Source organism: Chamaea fasciata, unplaced genomic scaffold, assembly GCF_029207755.1.
Source record: "Chamaea fasciata isolate MVZ Bird 193981 ecotype frontalis unplaced genomic scaffold, bChaFas1.0.hap1 SCAF_17, whole genome shotgun sequence".
Classification (NCBI taxonomy): domain Eukaryota; kingdom Metazoa; phylum Chordata; class Aves; order Passeriformes; family Sylviidae; genus Chamaea; species Chamaea fasciata.
This window is the reverse complement of record NW_027094102.1, coordinates 10902867-10919934: the sequence shown is the minus strand read 5'-3', so window position 1 is coordinate 10919934 and position 17068 is coordinate 10902867. Positions and strand designations below refer to the sequence as shown.

Here is a 17068-nt window from a genome sequence, read left to right as displayed (position 1 = left end):
CTTCGTAATTCAGCTCCTCTCGAAAACAAAAGAGCGCGTTGAACGTGTGCGTCAGCACAAGAGCACACAGCTGTTCTGTTCAAAACCCAGCACCTCGGTAAACCCTGAGGCAACAAAAGGATGGCTCATCTCAGACTCCTCGCCCTCCTTGTGGTTCCGATAACTGGTTAAATCAAGCTGATGGTGAGTGCCTCTCCAGGCTGTAATCTACCTTACATCAGCCTGCCAGCTGTGCTGAAAAGCAAAGCCTGAACGGAAATCAGGGACATGCGTGCTCAGGATCCGCTGAGGGCTTAATTATTTCTTGTTAATTGGAGGTAGGGCTGCTTCATTTCTTAGACCTGAGTGTTGGAAAGTCATTTCCTACTTTGAGAACTGACAAGTTGCGGATGAGAAAAGTGCTAATTGGACTGTGAGTATAATAATCCAACGGCTGTATTTTGTTTAAAATCCAGTAGGAGCTACTACAGAGAGAGATTGCTGTGATCTTATTTATTTGAAATCAAAGATTAGTGTTGGTGAGCAGAAGCTATCACTGGTGCTGGTGGAATGCTTGGTCCTTAGAAAAAAGGAGCTTATCCTTCTGAGGTGGTAGGGGAGCAAAGTGGACAAGAAACTGGCTGCTGTCATTCATTTCACATTTAGGCAGTCAACACTCTGAAAGCAGCTGTGGTAAGCTGAGTTGGTGCTGACTTAATCTTAAGTGGGTTCCTTTTTCAGAGGATTCCCCTCCCTCTGCCATGCTGGAGTAGCTGTCACCCATGTTGACCTGGACTGACATGGGACCCCCTGCTTTATTTTCACCCTGAGGTGGTTCTCTCAGCTTGGCTCAGCTGCAGTTTCCTCCCCAGGACTGAAAGCAGAAGCCCTCTGCTCTCCAGCCTCAGGGAGCCCAGGATTGTCCCAGCTTTTTCACCCAGCAAAGCAAACAGCTGAGCCACGTAGGTAACCAGATAGGATGGCAGCAGGAAAGTCCTCAGGATGTTAAAGGTCTGGAGCAACAGGCAGACAAAATTCCGGGTGAGAGAAGAAAGCAAGGCAAACAACAGCTGGGGATGAAAAGGAAGAACAGAATTGTCACTGCCGTGATGTCTTTGGAAGAGGTTCTATTTTCAGCAGGATATACAGGATTTTGAAACCACCAGTGCTTGTTCCCTTCCCTCACCCACCCAACACAACCAACAAATGTTACATTCTACAAAAGACAAATTCAAGCAGCTGTGTTCACGTCAATAGTTGTACACATGAGGAATTCTAGGAGAAGCAAATGGCACCCTGGAAAAGACCAAGCTCACTGTTAGCATTGATAGCTTTTAAAAAACTATGAAATTAATGAATGTTAAAGAAATTGTTACCACACTGATTTGGTACTGCCTTGGTGGTGTTAATGGTCTTAAAAACGCTTTCAGCTCAGCTTCAGGGTGTGTTAGTCAAATAACTGCAGCAGTTTAAGATGATTCCAGTCCTTGGCTAGTCCAGCCTAAGCAAAGTTAGCACTGCAGCAGAACTGGTGGAAAGAAATGTGAGTGAGTACCTCAGTTGCTGCAATTCAAAAATCCCAGCAATGTAACTGAGCAGACAGGGCTGGGAATAGTGACAGCTGCACAGAGCAGCTTTCCTTTGGGAGCCCCTTCTGCAAAGGAACAGACAGTCAAGGCACAGGGAAAGAGAAGACACAAGACATGAAGCTCTTCCACTGCTTGAAATTTATCTTTTGGGATTTGTGTAAAGCCTAAAAGGATTAGGGTTGCTGTGTTTGCAAAGAGACTTCTGGCCTCAGTTCTTATTGAGCAAGTGAAATACATCTTATTTTCAGTCACATGCTCCACTGTAAGAAATCTGAAGCAACTTTTAAAGGTATGTAATATCAGCCATAAATACCAGGAGAGTTTCTACACATGGTTGAGTTAAACTTCTTATCTTAAAGGAATAAGTAGCAAATTCTGCCATTTTAAATGCAGTTCTCAGGGACTTTTAAAATATGCATATGTACCTTTAAATATCTATACACACACATATTCGTGATAGTCATTCTGCACAATTTTGTGTCACCTTTAGCTCATCTACAACAGCAGTCATCACAAATAGGGAAGGCAGAAAAGAAAACCTCCTGTTAGCTATTAACCCGGCAGAAACCAATCTTGGAGCTTTGTCTTGCCCAAGAGGCCTCTGTGTCAGGCAGAGGTGAAAGAAATCAGAGCTGTGGCACAAAAGCAGCAGAAATGCAAGGAGGTCCCGCTACTCACCATCAGGATGTTATAGAAAATGCTCTTTTCAGCCTGGGAATAGCTTATCTTCTGCCTCTGGGACCAGCTGTTTGAGGTCACAGCAAGAAGACTTTTCTTTTGGCATTTTGGATTTGAGCTCAGATAAGCAGGCTTGGGCCTCAGTCTTCCCACAGCTCCACTGGATTGTGACTCCTCCTGCATATCTGTACTGTAGGCATCACTCTGGTTTTCTTCCACTGTTAGTTCATCCTCAGAGTCAGAATCAGGCTCATCAGGAGATTCTTTCTCAATCCTTTCTGTGCTGGGCATCTGTGCTAGAAGCAAGTTTAAAAACATGTAAAACACCTGTATGTGACTGTTTTTCCATGGCTGCAAGATTTGCACATTCCATCTAGGTTCCTCTGAACTTTTTCCAGCTGAAATAAAGGATTTTCAAACCAAACTAGACAATGAAAGGCCTTTGCAAGTGTTTAATTTTAACTAATTAGCTCTTAAACAGGAATTATATTAAAGGAGGAGCTGAAACACTTCCTTTTTACTTGTGCTTGCTGTAAACTAGCATGAAAGAAGTGGATATGACTGAATTGGTTGGGAAGTTATTAAAAAGAGCACTTTTATTTTTATCTCTTGGTAACTGAGAAAAGCTTTAATGTTCTTACTCTGTAAATATGCTGGTATGTAAAAATTTAGAAATGTGACTAGTCTTACTAGTTAAAATGCAATTTAGAGCATTTGTGGAAATAGTTGGAGGCCTGGTGTTAACAGCAGTCACTACAGGGCCAGAAATTGTGAATGCAAATGTAGCAAGAATAACCTGCAAAAATCTCCGTCAAAACACCAAGAGAATTACTCTGTCCAGACAAAAGCCTGAGCACTCAACTGCAGTATAAGGATTTGGGAGAGATATGTAAAATATCTATTTTGTCACTCAATTTGAACTTCCTCAGCTGGGATTAGATGTTTTGCTCCAGCATTAGAGCACAGTAACAAGACTTTATCCTCACGAGTGCAACAACAAGCTTATTATTAGTCTAAACCAAAGCCTGTTACTGGTTGCTGACATGTTAGAAGAAAGGATCAGGGATGGATTGGAAAAACAAACTGGCAAAATACACAAAGAAATGAAAATGCATGTCTTTCTCCCTTCAAAACTTTCTGTCAGCCTCAGCATAAAAGAATTCCTTACCATCTCCCCCAGTAAAACCCTCCATGCCCTCCCAAAAAGGAGAGGTGCAAGAGAACTATGAGGCCAGAATTTTAAGTGTGCAGAATTAGAGGATTAGGCTTGCTTTCTGGGGGGATTTTTGAAACAGAAACCTATAAAAATCACTTCTCCTTTGTCTTTCTTAAACCAAATTACCACTGAGAAAAAAAGAAGGGTGTAATAAGGGTAAGTAGCAGCTTGGTTGTCTTATAAGCATTTTTAACCGAAAAGCATAATAATTAGTTTGGTTTTTCCATATGCTACCACCAGTACTACCAAACCTTCAGCTTCCTCCTGTGACAAGTGGCCTTAACCTAAAAATAGCAGAGTGCCTTAAAGAGGAAGTTAACTTCATGCAGCAGCGTTTTACCTGATCAGCTGCCGAACTTACCTTCGTTGAGCAGCAGCTGCAGCCAGATAATGGCGATGATCAGCAGCATTACAAAGGGCAAACAGAACCAGAAGAAAAGCAGAGGAAAGGTCAGCTCGTTCACCAGAGGAACCAGGGGGTATCTCATGGCTTGCTTCGGGTTACACTAAGTTTAGAACGGCCCAAGTGCTCCCCTTCCTAACCACCTTTTAATAACTCTCATTGCAGCGCTGGCGATCGCAAGAAGAGGAGTGATAAATCAGCAAAGGGAACAGCCCCGTGCTGGGGAGGGAGCAGCAGGGATTAATAGGGGATAAGAACAACTGAGAAAGGCCAATCAAGTCAGATGTTTTCCTCAGCGGCTATTTAAAGGATAAATACAGGTTAGGAAGCTTTCGAGGCTTATGTTAAAAGTGTAGTTTTAGTTCTTGTCTTTGGATATAGGGGAGGGAACCAAGTGCTTTGGCCATTTTGGGACTGAGTAGCCAGGGTTGCTCTTGGGAATAAAAGAGATTCAACCCTCCAGAGAGGTGTAGAGGATGAGCAGCTACAAGATACTTCTCCTGGCCCTCATTCGATGCAGAGCACAAATATGTCCCATATAGAGTCTATTTTTAGCCTACTCTGTATATCCTCATCTATTAGTTAATCCTTTAGGGAAATAAACCTTTATATTTTAATTGCTCTTCTGTCTCCCTGCCCTCCAAGAAAGGTAACTAGCACATTTCATGGGATGTGTGTCAATAAAAGCACTGCTTAAGAGTAAAGGAGTTCAGTAGTGATCAAAGAAGGAGCCAGATATACGACTTGATAATTTGATATTCATCACGCTGTGTGTTTCTCCTTCAATAAAATGAAGCCATAATGTATTGCTTACCTCTCGGGGGGCTGTTTCGCTGGATTAATTGTTTGTGCAGCTCTCAGGAGAAGGGAGCAGTGATGTAAATGCACGTTACAAATGATTGCCTGCATTTAATGCTCTTGCTCGTGAGCTTGTGCTTGTTTTCATGTAGTAACAGCCCCTTGAAATGAGCCTTTTAATCCCAAGATCTAAATGAACTCTGCAAATTCTTATTAATTCACATTAATAACACCTCTGCATGATAAAAAGAAAGCTATTAGCCCTGCTTTGTGCATTGGGTAAACAAGTGAGGAAAGCCATTAATGCCCTGAGCTTCAAGGATGCTCAATATTGGAGTCCCCATTTCACACAGTGGGGGTGGCAGGTTGGGGGCACCTCTGGAAATCAGGCTGTTGATAGTTTGTCTACAGAGGCAGTGCTGAGAGGGATGCAAAGGAGCTGAAGCTGTGATCTGTTTAATTTTAATGATGAATTGTGTCTCTTAGTCGTATCACTGGAAGCCCTTGGAGTCCACGCTGGCTCCCACCGAGCTGAGCCAGCCTGGGATGTCCTTGTTGCCATGGCAGGATGGGCCCCACGCTGGAACCCCATCTCCCCAGGGAATGGGGGCTGAAATAAGGGGGAAAGGCCTTCCCCATTCCCTGCATCTCCAGAGGGGCTGGTGGCACAGGAGTGGCAGATGCCTGGGCTGTGTCAGTGACCTTCTGGCAAGTGACCCAGGGCTGTGGGGTTTCACCTCCACACAAGCCACAGCCATTGGGGAGGTTCCACAGCCCAAGTTTAAAGGGCAGGGGGCCCTGTGTGAAGGGCAGCAGGGGCACAGCCCAGGCCCAGGCTGATGGTGATACCACAGAATTGGATTTGTTACCTGGTGTGCAACAAGCCAATAATGACATACTTGAGAGAAACATTGTTAATTTCAGAGCTGCCCAGCCTGGGTTCTCAGTGGTATTCCACGAATCCAGCACATCCCCGTGCATTTTCCCTGCCATTATTTATACACAGAAATTCAGAGTTAGTGACTTCCCAAGCACAGCCCCTCTGTTAGGACTGGTTAGGAAGTTCCATGCAAGTTACACCAGCCCAGCCAGTTCCTGTGCATGCTCAGGGAAGGGCCTTTTTAAGTATTATAAGTAACATCTTCAGCTCTAGGACACAAGGACCTTGAGTATTTTGCCAAGTTAGCAATATATACATAGACATACATCAACATCTTCATTTGCTACATCCTTAAAGCTTGTTAGCTTCAGGATGTCCTTGACGAAGGGATGATCTTGCTGCCCGTTCCAATGATAAGGTCTCCTTTCTTGGCCATTAGGCTTGAAAGCACACAAAGGTCTTACATCAAAGAACATACTGATTTAGGATAATCTTGACAGGTTCCACCCTGGGGGTGCTGGTGGACATGGCTGAACACGAGCCAGGTGTGCCCGGGGGCCCAACCAGGTCAACGGCACCTGGGCTGTCTCAGGAGTGCTGTGGCCAGCAGGAGCAGGAACGTGATTCCTGCCCTGTGCTGGGCACTGGTGAGGGTCACCCGGAGTCCTGTGTCCTGTTCTGGGCCCCTCAGCTCCGGAATGACAACACCCAGGGCTGGATGAGGCTCTGATCTAGTTGACACGCTTAGGCTGTAGGTTGGACTCGACGATCTCAGAAGCATTTTCCAGCCCAAATGAACCTGTGAGTGGTGCCAGCAGGTCAGAGTAGACGACTGTCCCCCTCTACTCTGCTCTAAGTGAGACCCCACCTCAAATACTGGCCCAGTTCTGGTGTCTCCAGTGTCGGATGGACAGGGAACTGTTGGAGCAAGTCGTGAGGAGGCTGCGGAGCTGCTGAGGGCACTAGAGCACCTCGAGACGGGCTGGGAGCTGGGGCTGCTCAACCTGCAGGAGAGAAGGCTGTGTGGAGACCTCATGGCACATCTCCAGTGTGTGAAGGAGCCGCAGGGGAGCTGGGCAGTGACTCCTCCTCAGGAGCTGCGGGGACAGGACAAGGGGGAATGGGTACAAATCCAAAGAGGGGGGATTTAGGTGCTATAGTAGGAAGAAATTTCATTACTGTGAGGATAGGATGCCCTGGCACAGGGTGCCCAGAGAAGCTGTGGCTGCCCCTGGATCCCTGGAAGCGTCCACGGCCAGGTTGGCCAGGGCTTGGATCACCCTGGGACAGTGGAAGGTGTCCCTGCCATGCCAGAGGGGTGGGATGACATCTTCCAAGGTCCATTCCATGATTCTGTGCTGTGTTGGCCGCTTCCTGTCCCAGCGATTAGGCCTCCTGTCCTGCTGGTTAGGCTTGGAAGCGCACGAACATCTCACCTTACGGAACACACTGATTTGAGATAACCTCGATTATCGTGCGGCCCGCGTCCGGCAGCCGCGGCGCCCCGGAACCCCCGTGCGGGCCCGAGTTCCCGGCCGGACGCGGGCGGGAGGCGCGCCCGCCATGGCGGCGCCCGCACGGGTGTTCGCGTTCCGCGACGTGCGCTGGGCCCCGGACCCGGTGCTGGAGCCCAGCGCGGCCGTGCGGAGCCCGCAGCCCGCGCCGCTGGTCATCGACAACGGCTCCTTCCAGACGCGGGCGGGATGGGCCTGCCCCGACCCCTCCGTCCCCGCCGAGCCGCTGCTGCGGTTCCGCTCGCTGGCGGCGCGGAGCCGCGGGGCCCGCGGCGGGGCGGGCGCGGAGACGCAGGTGGGGAACGACCTGGGCAGCCCCGAGCCCCTGCGGTGGCTGCTGCGCTCGCCCTTCGACCGCAACGTGCCCGTGCAGCTGGAGCTGCAGGAGCTGCTCCTCGACCACGTCTTCCAGCGCCTCGGCGTCTCCTCGCAGGTACCGCCGGGTCCGTGCATCCCGGGATGGTTTGGGTGGGAAGGGAACCCTCGCTCCAGCCCCGGCCGTGGGCATGGACAGCGTCCGCTGGGCCAGATTCCCGTGCAGCCTGGCCTTGGACACTTGCAGGGATGAGGCAGCCACGGCTTCCCTGGGCAGCCTGTGTCACCGCCTCCCCACTCTCACAGCGGGAGGCTTTCCTTAATATCTAATCTAAACGTACTCCCTTGAGCTTACTGTTGGGTAATGCTCTTATTAGTAGTGTTTACTGACCACCTGCACACCCAGCTGTGATGGGAGTTTCTTCTCAGACCCTGGAGCCCTTTGCCTGCAAGACAACATCAGTTTGAAAGCTTTACCCAGAGCGGAACTAAAGTTCCACTGGTTTTCACTCACTTCCTCATTGCATAGGTTTTGGCTACTTAGACCTCTCATAATGTGTATATGCCTTTAAAAGTCCATTCTCCTCCACCATTATGAGTTTATCCTTTGGTTGAGTTAACATTAAGATCTTTTTTACCTCCTTAAACACTAGATATAATTTAACTTTCATGATTAATGCTCTGCACATAAAGTGCTTTCTCATGCCCATTTTGGACGAGTTTTTGCTGATGCTTAAAAGAATTTCCCTGGATTTTCCCTTCATACCTTTGTTACTGTTCTTTCCCCTTGGCTCTCCCAGGGCTGTGTGGATCACCCCATTGTTCTGACAGAAGCAGTTTGCAATCCTCTCTACTCGAGGCAAATGATGTCTGAGCTCCTCTTTGAATGCTACCAGGTGCCAAAGGTGTCCTATGGCGTGGACAGCCTGTACAGCTTTTATCACAACAGGAGGCAGAACTGGCCCTGCAGTGGTTTGGTGATATCCTCAGGCTACCAGTGCACACACATTTTGCCAGTCTTAGAAGGCAGGTGAGTTCTGGGTGTCTTAAGACCTGTGCAGCCACTGGCTGTGCAAGTGATGCAAATACCTGTTCCTCCAGCCCTGCACTATTAACTCTAGTATTAATTATACTGATGAGTTAAAACCAGCTCTACAGATTTTGCTCAAGTCTGTTGAGTTTTGAATCGAAGAAGCAGTGCAGCTCTTGTAAATGTTGTGTTTTAGTTGCTAATTGTGCCTTGCTGTGTGCTTTCAGAGGGAGAAGGGGATACGTGCCCCAAATGAAACTGAGCATTAAAAAACATACTTTAGGTTTTAAAACAGCTTTGAGATGAGGTGAAGTGCTCTCTGTGTGAGACTTCTGCAGTGCTTGAGGTTATTCATTCTGGTTATTCTGCTGCATTGCTCTATTTTCTCTTTTTACTTTTTCTCACTTTTTAAATCCTTACTGCAGGAGATGGCTTTATTTTATCTGGTAACTGCTTCAAATTTTCAAGGTTTACACTCGTCCAACCACGAAGTGTTCCAAGGGTTAAAAACCTACTTTTAGCGCCACTACCCAACACTTCTCTTGTTAGAACAGAACATCTCCTTGTTGTAGCCAAAATTATTTAATTTTTTTTTTTTTTTTAAAGCAGAACAGAGCCTTTCAGAATAAAACAGTAAACACAGCAATGATCTGGTGCCTGAGAAAAGCAGGTGTGGTAGATTCCCTGGTAAAGAGAATATTTCTCTGTGAACATTCATCTACGGAAATGAAATAATGCGGGGGGGGAAGCTCTGTTTGATTTCCTGCGAGCTGCCCCAGCCTGAGCTGTGTCTGTTTGTGTTTTGAGGCTGGATGCCAAGAACTGCAAGCGCATTAACCTGGGGGGCTGCCAGGCCGCTGTGTACCTGCAGCGCCTGCTGCAGCTCAAGTACCCCGGGCACTTCGCGGCCATCACGCTGAGCCGCATGGAGGAGATCCTGCACGAGCACAGCTACATCGCCCGCGACTACATCGAAGGTAAATCCTGCTCTGACTCACCACCAGGGAGTGCTCCAAACACTCTGCTTGTCCTCTCCACCCCTTGTTTTGGAGTTGGCCCGAATTCTTCCTGAAATATTCCGCTTCTGTTTTGCTTTCTTTGTGGTAACCTGCCTCATGCTTAAGTGTCCCCCTGATTTTTCGGCCTTCTGATATTTTGCATTTCTACTGGAGCTTTCTCAGGATTGTAAAATAAACAAAGAATGATGTTTGGTAAATAATTCATTCCTTTCCAGGGAGGAGGACAACTTGATGGACCTCTAGTTCGACCAGTGGGGTCAGAGAGGTGTTAACCTCATGCCTCAATGACTGATCAAACTCCAAAAACTATATAAGTCAGAATCCCAGAATAAACTTTCTTCTTTTTTGCCTTGACACTGATTTGGTGAGTGTCCTTCTTTTCGTGTCCATCTAGTGACACTTAACAGTGGTTTAATATTTAAAATTAAGACAGAAATAAAATTTAACTACTACTACGACTACAAAAAATCTTAGCAAATTTCTCTGTCAATAAAAATTGTGATGGTTTCAGCGGAAAAGGATTTAAAATGAGCTTAATTGTTTCCTTTATACGTCAACAAACCCTCTAAGTTGGTTAGGATTTCTGTGTTTCCTCTCTGCTTAAAGGTTTCCAAAATTGCACAGGAGTTTCTAATGGCTTTCTGTGAATTAAATAAGTTGTAAAACTTCCGTGGCAAATATCATCTGAAGTAGGGCCTGAGAAAAGTTTTTCTTTAAAATTGTCACTTGTAGATGAGGCTTCCTTAGAAATGTGTGAGAGCTCTCCTTCCCCTTGGGCAGAGACACTTCAGTGTGCACTTGCACTTCGTAGTACTTGGTGTTTCCTGGAGGTCAGAGCACTCAGAGCTGTCTGTACTGGGTGTGTGACCCGGAGGCAGTGCTCAGAGGGGACAGCCAAGCTTGGGAACAGCTGCCAAGAGGTGACGGAATTCTGTGCTTTCCCTGTTTTTGCCCTTCCTCACCTTTCATCCTTCACACGGGGTGCGCACAACATGCGAATCATTGTTTTGGGCTGCCAGAATAAAAAGTTACTTTGCTTTCCAAACGCCTAGAGCTGCAGAAGTGGCGGTGCCCAGAGTACTACGAGAACAACGTGCACAAGATGCAGCTGCCTTTCTCCAACAAGCTGCTGGGCAGCACTGTGGCATCCGAGGAGAAGCAGGAGAAGAGGCAGCAGCAGCTGCGGCGGCTCCAGGAGCTCAACGCGCGGCGTCGGGAGGAGAAGCTGCAGCTGGACCAGGAGAGGCTGGACAGGCTGCTCTATGTGCAGGTAAGGAAGGCAGAGTTTCAATGGGGTATGCTGGGAGGAGAGCAGGCTGCCCTCACAGCTTTATCCGAAGGTCACACATCATGGTAAAGAAGCTGTGAGTGCCGTGGGTGTTCTCTGATAGAGCTTGCCAAGGTTACTTGCAAGATAACAGAGATTATTGATGCAGGGGATGTTTCCAGTTTCTGAACGGCACTTCTTTTGGGAACTGCTTCAAATGCTGTCTAAGCGTGCACACGATCATCTCTAGTCGTGCAAGCAGAGTGTCTGTTCATCACTGCTGTCTGCTGTGATTATCCTGTCTTGTTCATCACAGCTAATTCTGATCTGTCCACAGGAACTTTTAGAAGATGGTCAGATGGATCAGTTCCACAAAGCTTTGGTGGAGCTGAACATGGACTCTGCAGAAGAACTTCAGTCTTACATCAACAAATTGAGTCTGTCTGTTGAACAAACGAAGCAGAAAATCCTGCAGTCAGAAGTCAATATTGAAGTAGATGTTGTGGACAGCAAGCCAGAGGTGGGATGTTTTCACCAAGTTAATCTTCATTTTATCACTGAGAGGGATTAAACTTCTGTGCTTGAAAATGTGTCCCTTCAGACTTCCATGGATGAACTAAGCTTTTTCTTTAACACACTGCAAGTCATTATTAAGTTGTCAACTGCTTCTCTCTTTACAGAGAGAATGTCCTGAGACAACCATCCTTAATCTTCAGTAGCCTTCTATTAGAGATACATAGGAACCCATCAATCTTTTTGTTAAAAACAGTATTTGTTTTCCTTTGTGTTCTTCCCCTTCAGGTGCAGAGAACTTTATGGTAAACAACCAACCTTGCCTTCATTGTAGCTGTCTATTTTTGGTGCATTTAAGCAGCAGGTTCTGTTTTGGCTCCTTAATGAAAGATTGATTACTACACTTGATTATTGGAGTTGTCTTGAAGATGAGAAGCTCCTTGTCTGCTGTGCCAGGCTAACACAGGCCCAGCACACAGCAGCTGCTGCCAAGAGGTGCCCTAAGGCTGGTTGTGCATATGCTTTTAATTACCTTTCAAGTCACATAAGACAGAGCTTTTTTAGCTTTATCAGCCTCTCTTCAGGAAAAAGATAGAGAGGAAAACAGAAAACTGAAGCATAGAGAAGAGATCCTTATTTAGGTTGCCCAAAGAAGCTGTGGCTAACCCATCCCTCAAAGTGTTCAAGGCCAGCTTGGAGCAGCCTGGTCTGGTGGAAGGTGTCCCTGCCCATGGCAGTGGGTGGGACTGGATGAGTTTTTGAGGTCCTCTCCAACCCAAACCATTCCTTGATTCTATGATTATGTAAGAATCAGAATGATTGTTCGTCAGCAAAATTCAGGGAGATGATGGGCTTATTGTGGTGAAGAATCTTTCTGCCTTCTGTCAAAAGAAGATATTCTAGAAAAAAGGGAATTGAAGATTAGCAGTTACCTGTGATTTTTCTCAGTGACTGTGCCTGAATTCCAACATCTCCCTCACCCCTGCTCTTTGCTAGGTGCAATCTCAGACCTCAGAATGAATCAACAAGCTTTGTTGTTTGGTCTGTGCCTTGAGACGGCACTTAGAATTATCACAGAATCTCTCTGTAAGACCAAGTGTTCAGCTGAGTTCTGTCTATCTTTCTGGTTTTGTCTTTCTATAAAGAAATGCATTTAACAGGACTTCATGAGACTGCATTTTTTGCTGTAACAATGAACACTTCTAAACTTCAGTTTAAGTAATTGAAGTTGGGCAAGTAGATATAAAATAGATACTTAAGAATGTTTGAAGGACCTAATTTTAGCTTGTCCTGGAATTGCAGCAAATGTTTCAAATTTAAAATAACCAGAACAAATATTTAGCAATAAAATTGCAGAGGTAACATTATAACAACAACAACAAAAAAAAAACTACAACAAAAAACAACAACAACAAAAAAAGATAATTTAAAAGCTGCTCCTACCACACAACAGGAGTCTTGTAGGATTTTGAGTGATGCTTTTCATTAGGAAAGAGCTTCACATCTGTGTAAAAGAGAAGGAGGTTTGGTACATCCTGTGAGCAAATAGTAGACAGTTGAAACTCTAAAAAAATTGTGTGGTGGCTTTGTAGCTAGCAAATATTTGTTTTCCAGTCCCGCACAAGCAAAATAGGGAATTTAATGGTAATTATAGAGCAGTTAGAGGTGCTGGGAGAGTACCAGGTTTTATAAATATAAAAAGTTGTTTTACTAAGTTTTAATATGCTGTTATGCTTAGGACATGGTTGCCTGGGAGCCTGGCAGCCAGCCTGGTGACTGAGGCCTGGATTTCTCAGCTGGCATTTGGATAAATTTTTTGGAAGTGTTTGATTTTGTTGTGCTTTGTGTGAATGTCTGTGTTTCTATTTCCTGGGCATATTTGCTTTCAGGCATGTTAAAGAGTTGAGATTTGAGGAAAGTGAGTTTTCCAGCCATGTCACCAGAACTGAAATGACACCTGAGCTAACCTACCATGACATACTTGCTCTGTTTGCAGACTCCTGACTTGGATCCACTGGGCAGTGAACAGTCCCTGGAGGATGTGGAAAGTATTAATGAGTTCGAGCCTTTATTTGCTGAGGAGCAGCCTGAAGTCGAGAAGCCTGTTGCTGCAGTGCAGGTTTGGTTTCTGTATTTACACCTCGTGCCAGGGGTTTGCATCCCAGTTGTCCAGCCAGTCTGCTGACATTTCTCCTCTGCTCTTGGAAGAGATGCTTAAACTACCTGAGCAGGACTTTAAGAGAGGAATCCTGGCAATCTTAGCTAGTGGTTTAGGAAGAGAATTCCCTCTTGGCTCACTCTGCAGGCAGTGCTTGGTGTTGCAGTGCTGTGTTATTAGGGAAAAAAATGTTCTGCTCAAGTGTTTTTGTCTGTGATCCATAGCCTGATATCCCAGTGGACAGAGCTTTCAACTTGGGAGGTTGAGCCTTAGAATTAAGTGGCTCCAAGCAGAATAAATTATAGGAGAAGTCTAGCTTCCCTGCCCTTTTAGAACCTTTAACATGATGCTGTTTCTCTGTGGGAGCACTACCTTTTGGGTTTTTGTACAGGATTGTTTGGAAACGTTGCTTATTCTAGGATATTGTTGTTCTTTAACATCATTCCCCACTACTTCTCAATGTTTTTAAAGCCCGTGTTTAACCTGGCTGAGTACCACCAGCTTTTCCTTGGCACTGAAAGAATCAGGGCTCCAGAGATTGTCTTCCAGCCCTCCCTGATAGGAGAGGACCAGGCTGGCATAGCAGAAACCATGCAATACGTCCTTGAGAGGTGAGTTTACAGAACTACTGACTTCAGACAAGCTATTCTTCATTTGATGCCAGCTTTTGAAATGCTGGGGGTTTAGCAACTGTTTGAGAAAAGACGTTGAATAGTTCTTTTTGTTGGGGTCAAGCATTGCAGGGTAGATATGTCTTCCTAAAAGCCACATGTAACTCTGCATGTTTTAAGTCAGTGAGTCTGCAAAGTTTTTCGATCAATAACTCCATCAGTGAAAAATTTTTGAGCACACACCTCCAATATATGTATATTTGTAAATTACAGCTGCTACTAAACTAATGTATTATGAACATTTTGAAACATACACAAAAGTAGAAATTAAAAAAAGAACGAGATAAGGGTGAAATAAACACTATTTACATGTATTTATCAATTTGTCTTCCTGCACCCCACTGGATCCTGTTGCACAGACCCCACTTCAGAGATTCCTGGTCCAAGTTGTTATTGAGGGAAACAGCAAAGCTTGCAACAGTGAGCTGGCAGTCTCTGGTTTTGGGAGACCAAAATCAGGGGTGACATTTTAGAGTTAAGATACAGGCACACCTGCTGGACATTTCCAGACAAATTAGCATTGATGAAATGTCACCCCTGAACTGCATGAACATAGATCACATTTTCTGAAAGGTAAGAATTCCAGCCCTGGAAAGAAATCCAGTCGTTGATTTATGGGGTACTGAGTGCTTTCAGGATTTTTTTTTTTTTTTTTGCCACTTCCTTCACTTCCAAAACACAAACAAGTTTTTTGTGCTAGGAAAATGAAATTTCTCAAAGTGAATCCTGGGACAAGGTATCAATATTCCCCACAGCTGTTCCAGTTCATAGGGCAGATGTCCTCGAGAAAGGCTGAAGCTGTTCTTGTTCTTCACAGGTATTCAAAGGAGCAACAGGCTATCCTTGTCCAGAATGTTTTCCTCACTGGTGGAAATACGATGTACCCTGGACTGAAAGCCAGAATCCAGAAGGAGCTGCTGGAAATGAGGCCCTTCCAGTCATCCTTTCAGGTGTGTCCATTGCCATGATGTTTATGTGAGCAGCCTGTGTTCAGATGTAATTGGGTGAGGTGCAGAGCATGGGCATGGAGAGGGTTTAAGGCGAGACTCTGCAAACAGCTTTTTGTCCTGAGAAGGTGCAGGTGAAGCAAAGATTCAGTTGCTCTTTGTGAAGACAGCATAGTGAGTAGGGAAAAGGAAATTGTGAAAACTGCTTCTGCTAAAGGACCATGCACAGAGAAGCATGTTTGGCTGGAAATTTGCAAACTGATTGCTTAGGAATTGATAACAACATAAAAACACACTTCCTAACATTACTCTTTCTGAGAGACACTGAGTAATCAGCTCAAATTTGTGAAATTCAGTTCTTTGTGACATACACCATTGTAACCAGGGTAAAAAGGGCTTCCCCTTTCCTGTCCTGAATTGACATTGTTCTGTTTTCCTTCCATCCAGGTTCACCTCGCTTCCAGCCCCGTCCTGGATGCCTGGTATGGGGCTCGGGACTGGGCAGTGGAATACATGACCCGTGAGGAAGGCTGGATAAGCAGGAAGGACTATGAGGAGAAAGGAGGGGAATACCTCAAGGAACACTGTGCTTCCAACGTCTACGTTCCCATCCGCCTTCCCAAGCAGGCGCCGCGGGCAGCGGAGGCTCCGGGCAGAGCCTCGGGCACAGGGAACCCCGGAGAGCCGGCATAGGCAGCGCGGTCCGCGCTGCAGGGAGGAGTTCCCGCTGCGCGGCTGGCGGAGCCTCTCGGCGCACTGACATCCCTTCCAGCTGCTCGGCCACGGAGCGTGGGACACGCTGGCGCGGCCGCAGTGCTGCTCGCACACAGCAGCTCCTGGGGAGGAAAACTCCCTCTTCGAGACTGTCATAGTAAGGCTCAGGGCTTTTGGAGAGTGTGTGTTTTACAGCTTTTCAAAATGGAATAAAACCTCCTGGTTTTGTATGTTTTTTCCTTGCAGCTGGGCTGTACCAAGGCAGGCAGCCCAGCAGGTGTCCCCCTTGCCCGTGTCACAATCGTCTGTCGGGACATGTCGGGGCGGGTCGTGCTGTGGGACGCCAGCGGGACCGTGCTCTGCCCCGCCTCCCGAGGCCTCGTGTTCCATCTCCTTCTGCAAAACCACCACCAAATAACCAGCGGGTGCTTCGGGTACTTGGTGTCTCCGTCGGTATTGTGGTTGAAACTGGGGAGCCGGGCACAGAAAGACACAACCCTCCGTGAAGCCGAGTGCAGAGGCGCTGCCCAGCCTTGTGCTGCCCTGGGGTGGTTCTCCAGGCTGAGCAGGGCAGCTCTTTGATGGGACTTTTTGATCAGAAGTCGTTGTAGCAATAAAGCAGAGCTTTTTGCTTTACCACTAACTTCTGTGTTTCAGTGATTTCACCTCTTTAAAGCTGTGAGGATGGATTTGATTGGTTGTAGCTTGCTTAAAAACACAAGTTTGCAGGCTTGTCCTGTTGTACGATATGTTCCAGCTTGAATTTGCTTGGGGATTCAGCTGTCACACTGAACAACTTGTTGCTTTCCCAAAAGAATAATCCACACTGCATGCTGAACCCAAACCTAAGGAGACTCCATCACTTTGGCAAAAGCTGGAAAAGGCAAGGTAAAGGGGGAAACATCCAGATGGATGTAACTGATATAAAGAAGGTGTAGAGGAGGGGATTTGGTGTTCCCAAGGGCTGCAGATCGTCAAGGTAAGTTGTCATCTGGCAGATTCGAAGCAAAGAACAGGAGGAACTTGGCTTGTGCTGAAGTTGGCTGCCACAGGATGAGATTTTTAGGTTCAAAAGTATTACCGAGATTTACAATTTTTTAAAAAAGAGAATTTTGTGGGTAAATATTGAGGTCTCACCTGTGCACTGAGTGTTCTTCAGAGAGCCTGTGAGGGAAGGGTTGCTGCAGACCTGCTCCCATACAGTTCCTGTGGCTCCCAGCACTGGGCAGTCCCAGGTGGAATACTGCCTGCTCCTCACAGGCTGTTGGGCAGGGCAGGAGAAGGGAGCTGGCTGCCTCCAGGTGACCTCAGTTTGGATTATTGATCCTATCCCTGCCTGCCTGGAGGCAGGTTTTAGGACAATTAAGGGAATTCTAT

The 17068-nt window shown here is 46.4% G+C and overlaps 2 protein-coding genes across 3 annotated transcripts; one reads left to right on the top strand and one right to left on the bottom strand.

The window, feature by feature from the left end:
- Positions 1-392: 392 nt before the first annotated feature.
- Positions 393-3950, bottom strand: ADIG (adipogenin). Of its 2 annotated transcripts, XM_066199172.1 has the most exons (3): positions 3824-3950; positions 2247-2542; positions 393-1049 (listed from the first exon to the last, which is right to left on the bottom strand). In XM_066199172.1, the coding sequence occupies exons 1-3, from the start codon at positions 3948-3950 to the stop codon at positions 801-803; spliced, it is 672 nt and encodes a 223-aa protein (XP_066055269.1). In that variant the 3' UTR covers positions 393-800. The 2 variants fall into 2 exon arrangements, 1 of the variants encoding a protein (XP_066055269.1); XR_010723312.1 differs by lacking the exons at positions 2247-2542; positions 3824-3950 and adding an exon at positions 1535-1623 and having other exon boundaries at positions 977-1049.
- Positions 3951-7106: 3156 nt separating this feature from the next.
- On the top strand, positions 7107-16334 carry ACTR5 (actin related protein 5). Its single transcript, XM_066198969.1, has 9 exons — positions 7107-7490; positions 8173-8402; positions 9210-9379; positions 10474-10691; positions 11026-11208; positions 13198-13320; positions 13831-13970; positions 14848-14980; positions 15425-16334. The coding sequence occupies exons 1-9, from the start codon at positions 7107-7109 to the stop codon at positions 15668-15670; spliced, it is 1827 nt and encodes a 608-aa protein (XP_066055066.1). The 3' UTR covers positions 15671-16334.
- Positions 16335-17068: the final 734 nt, after the last annotated feature.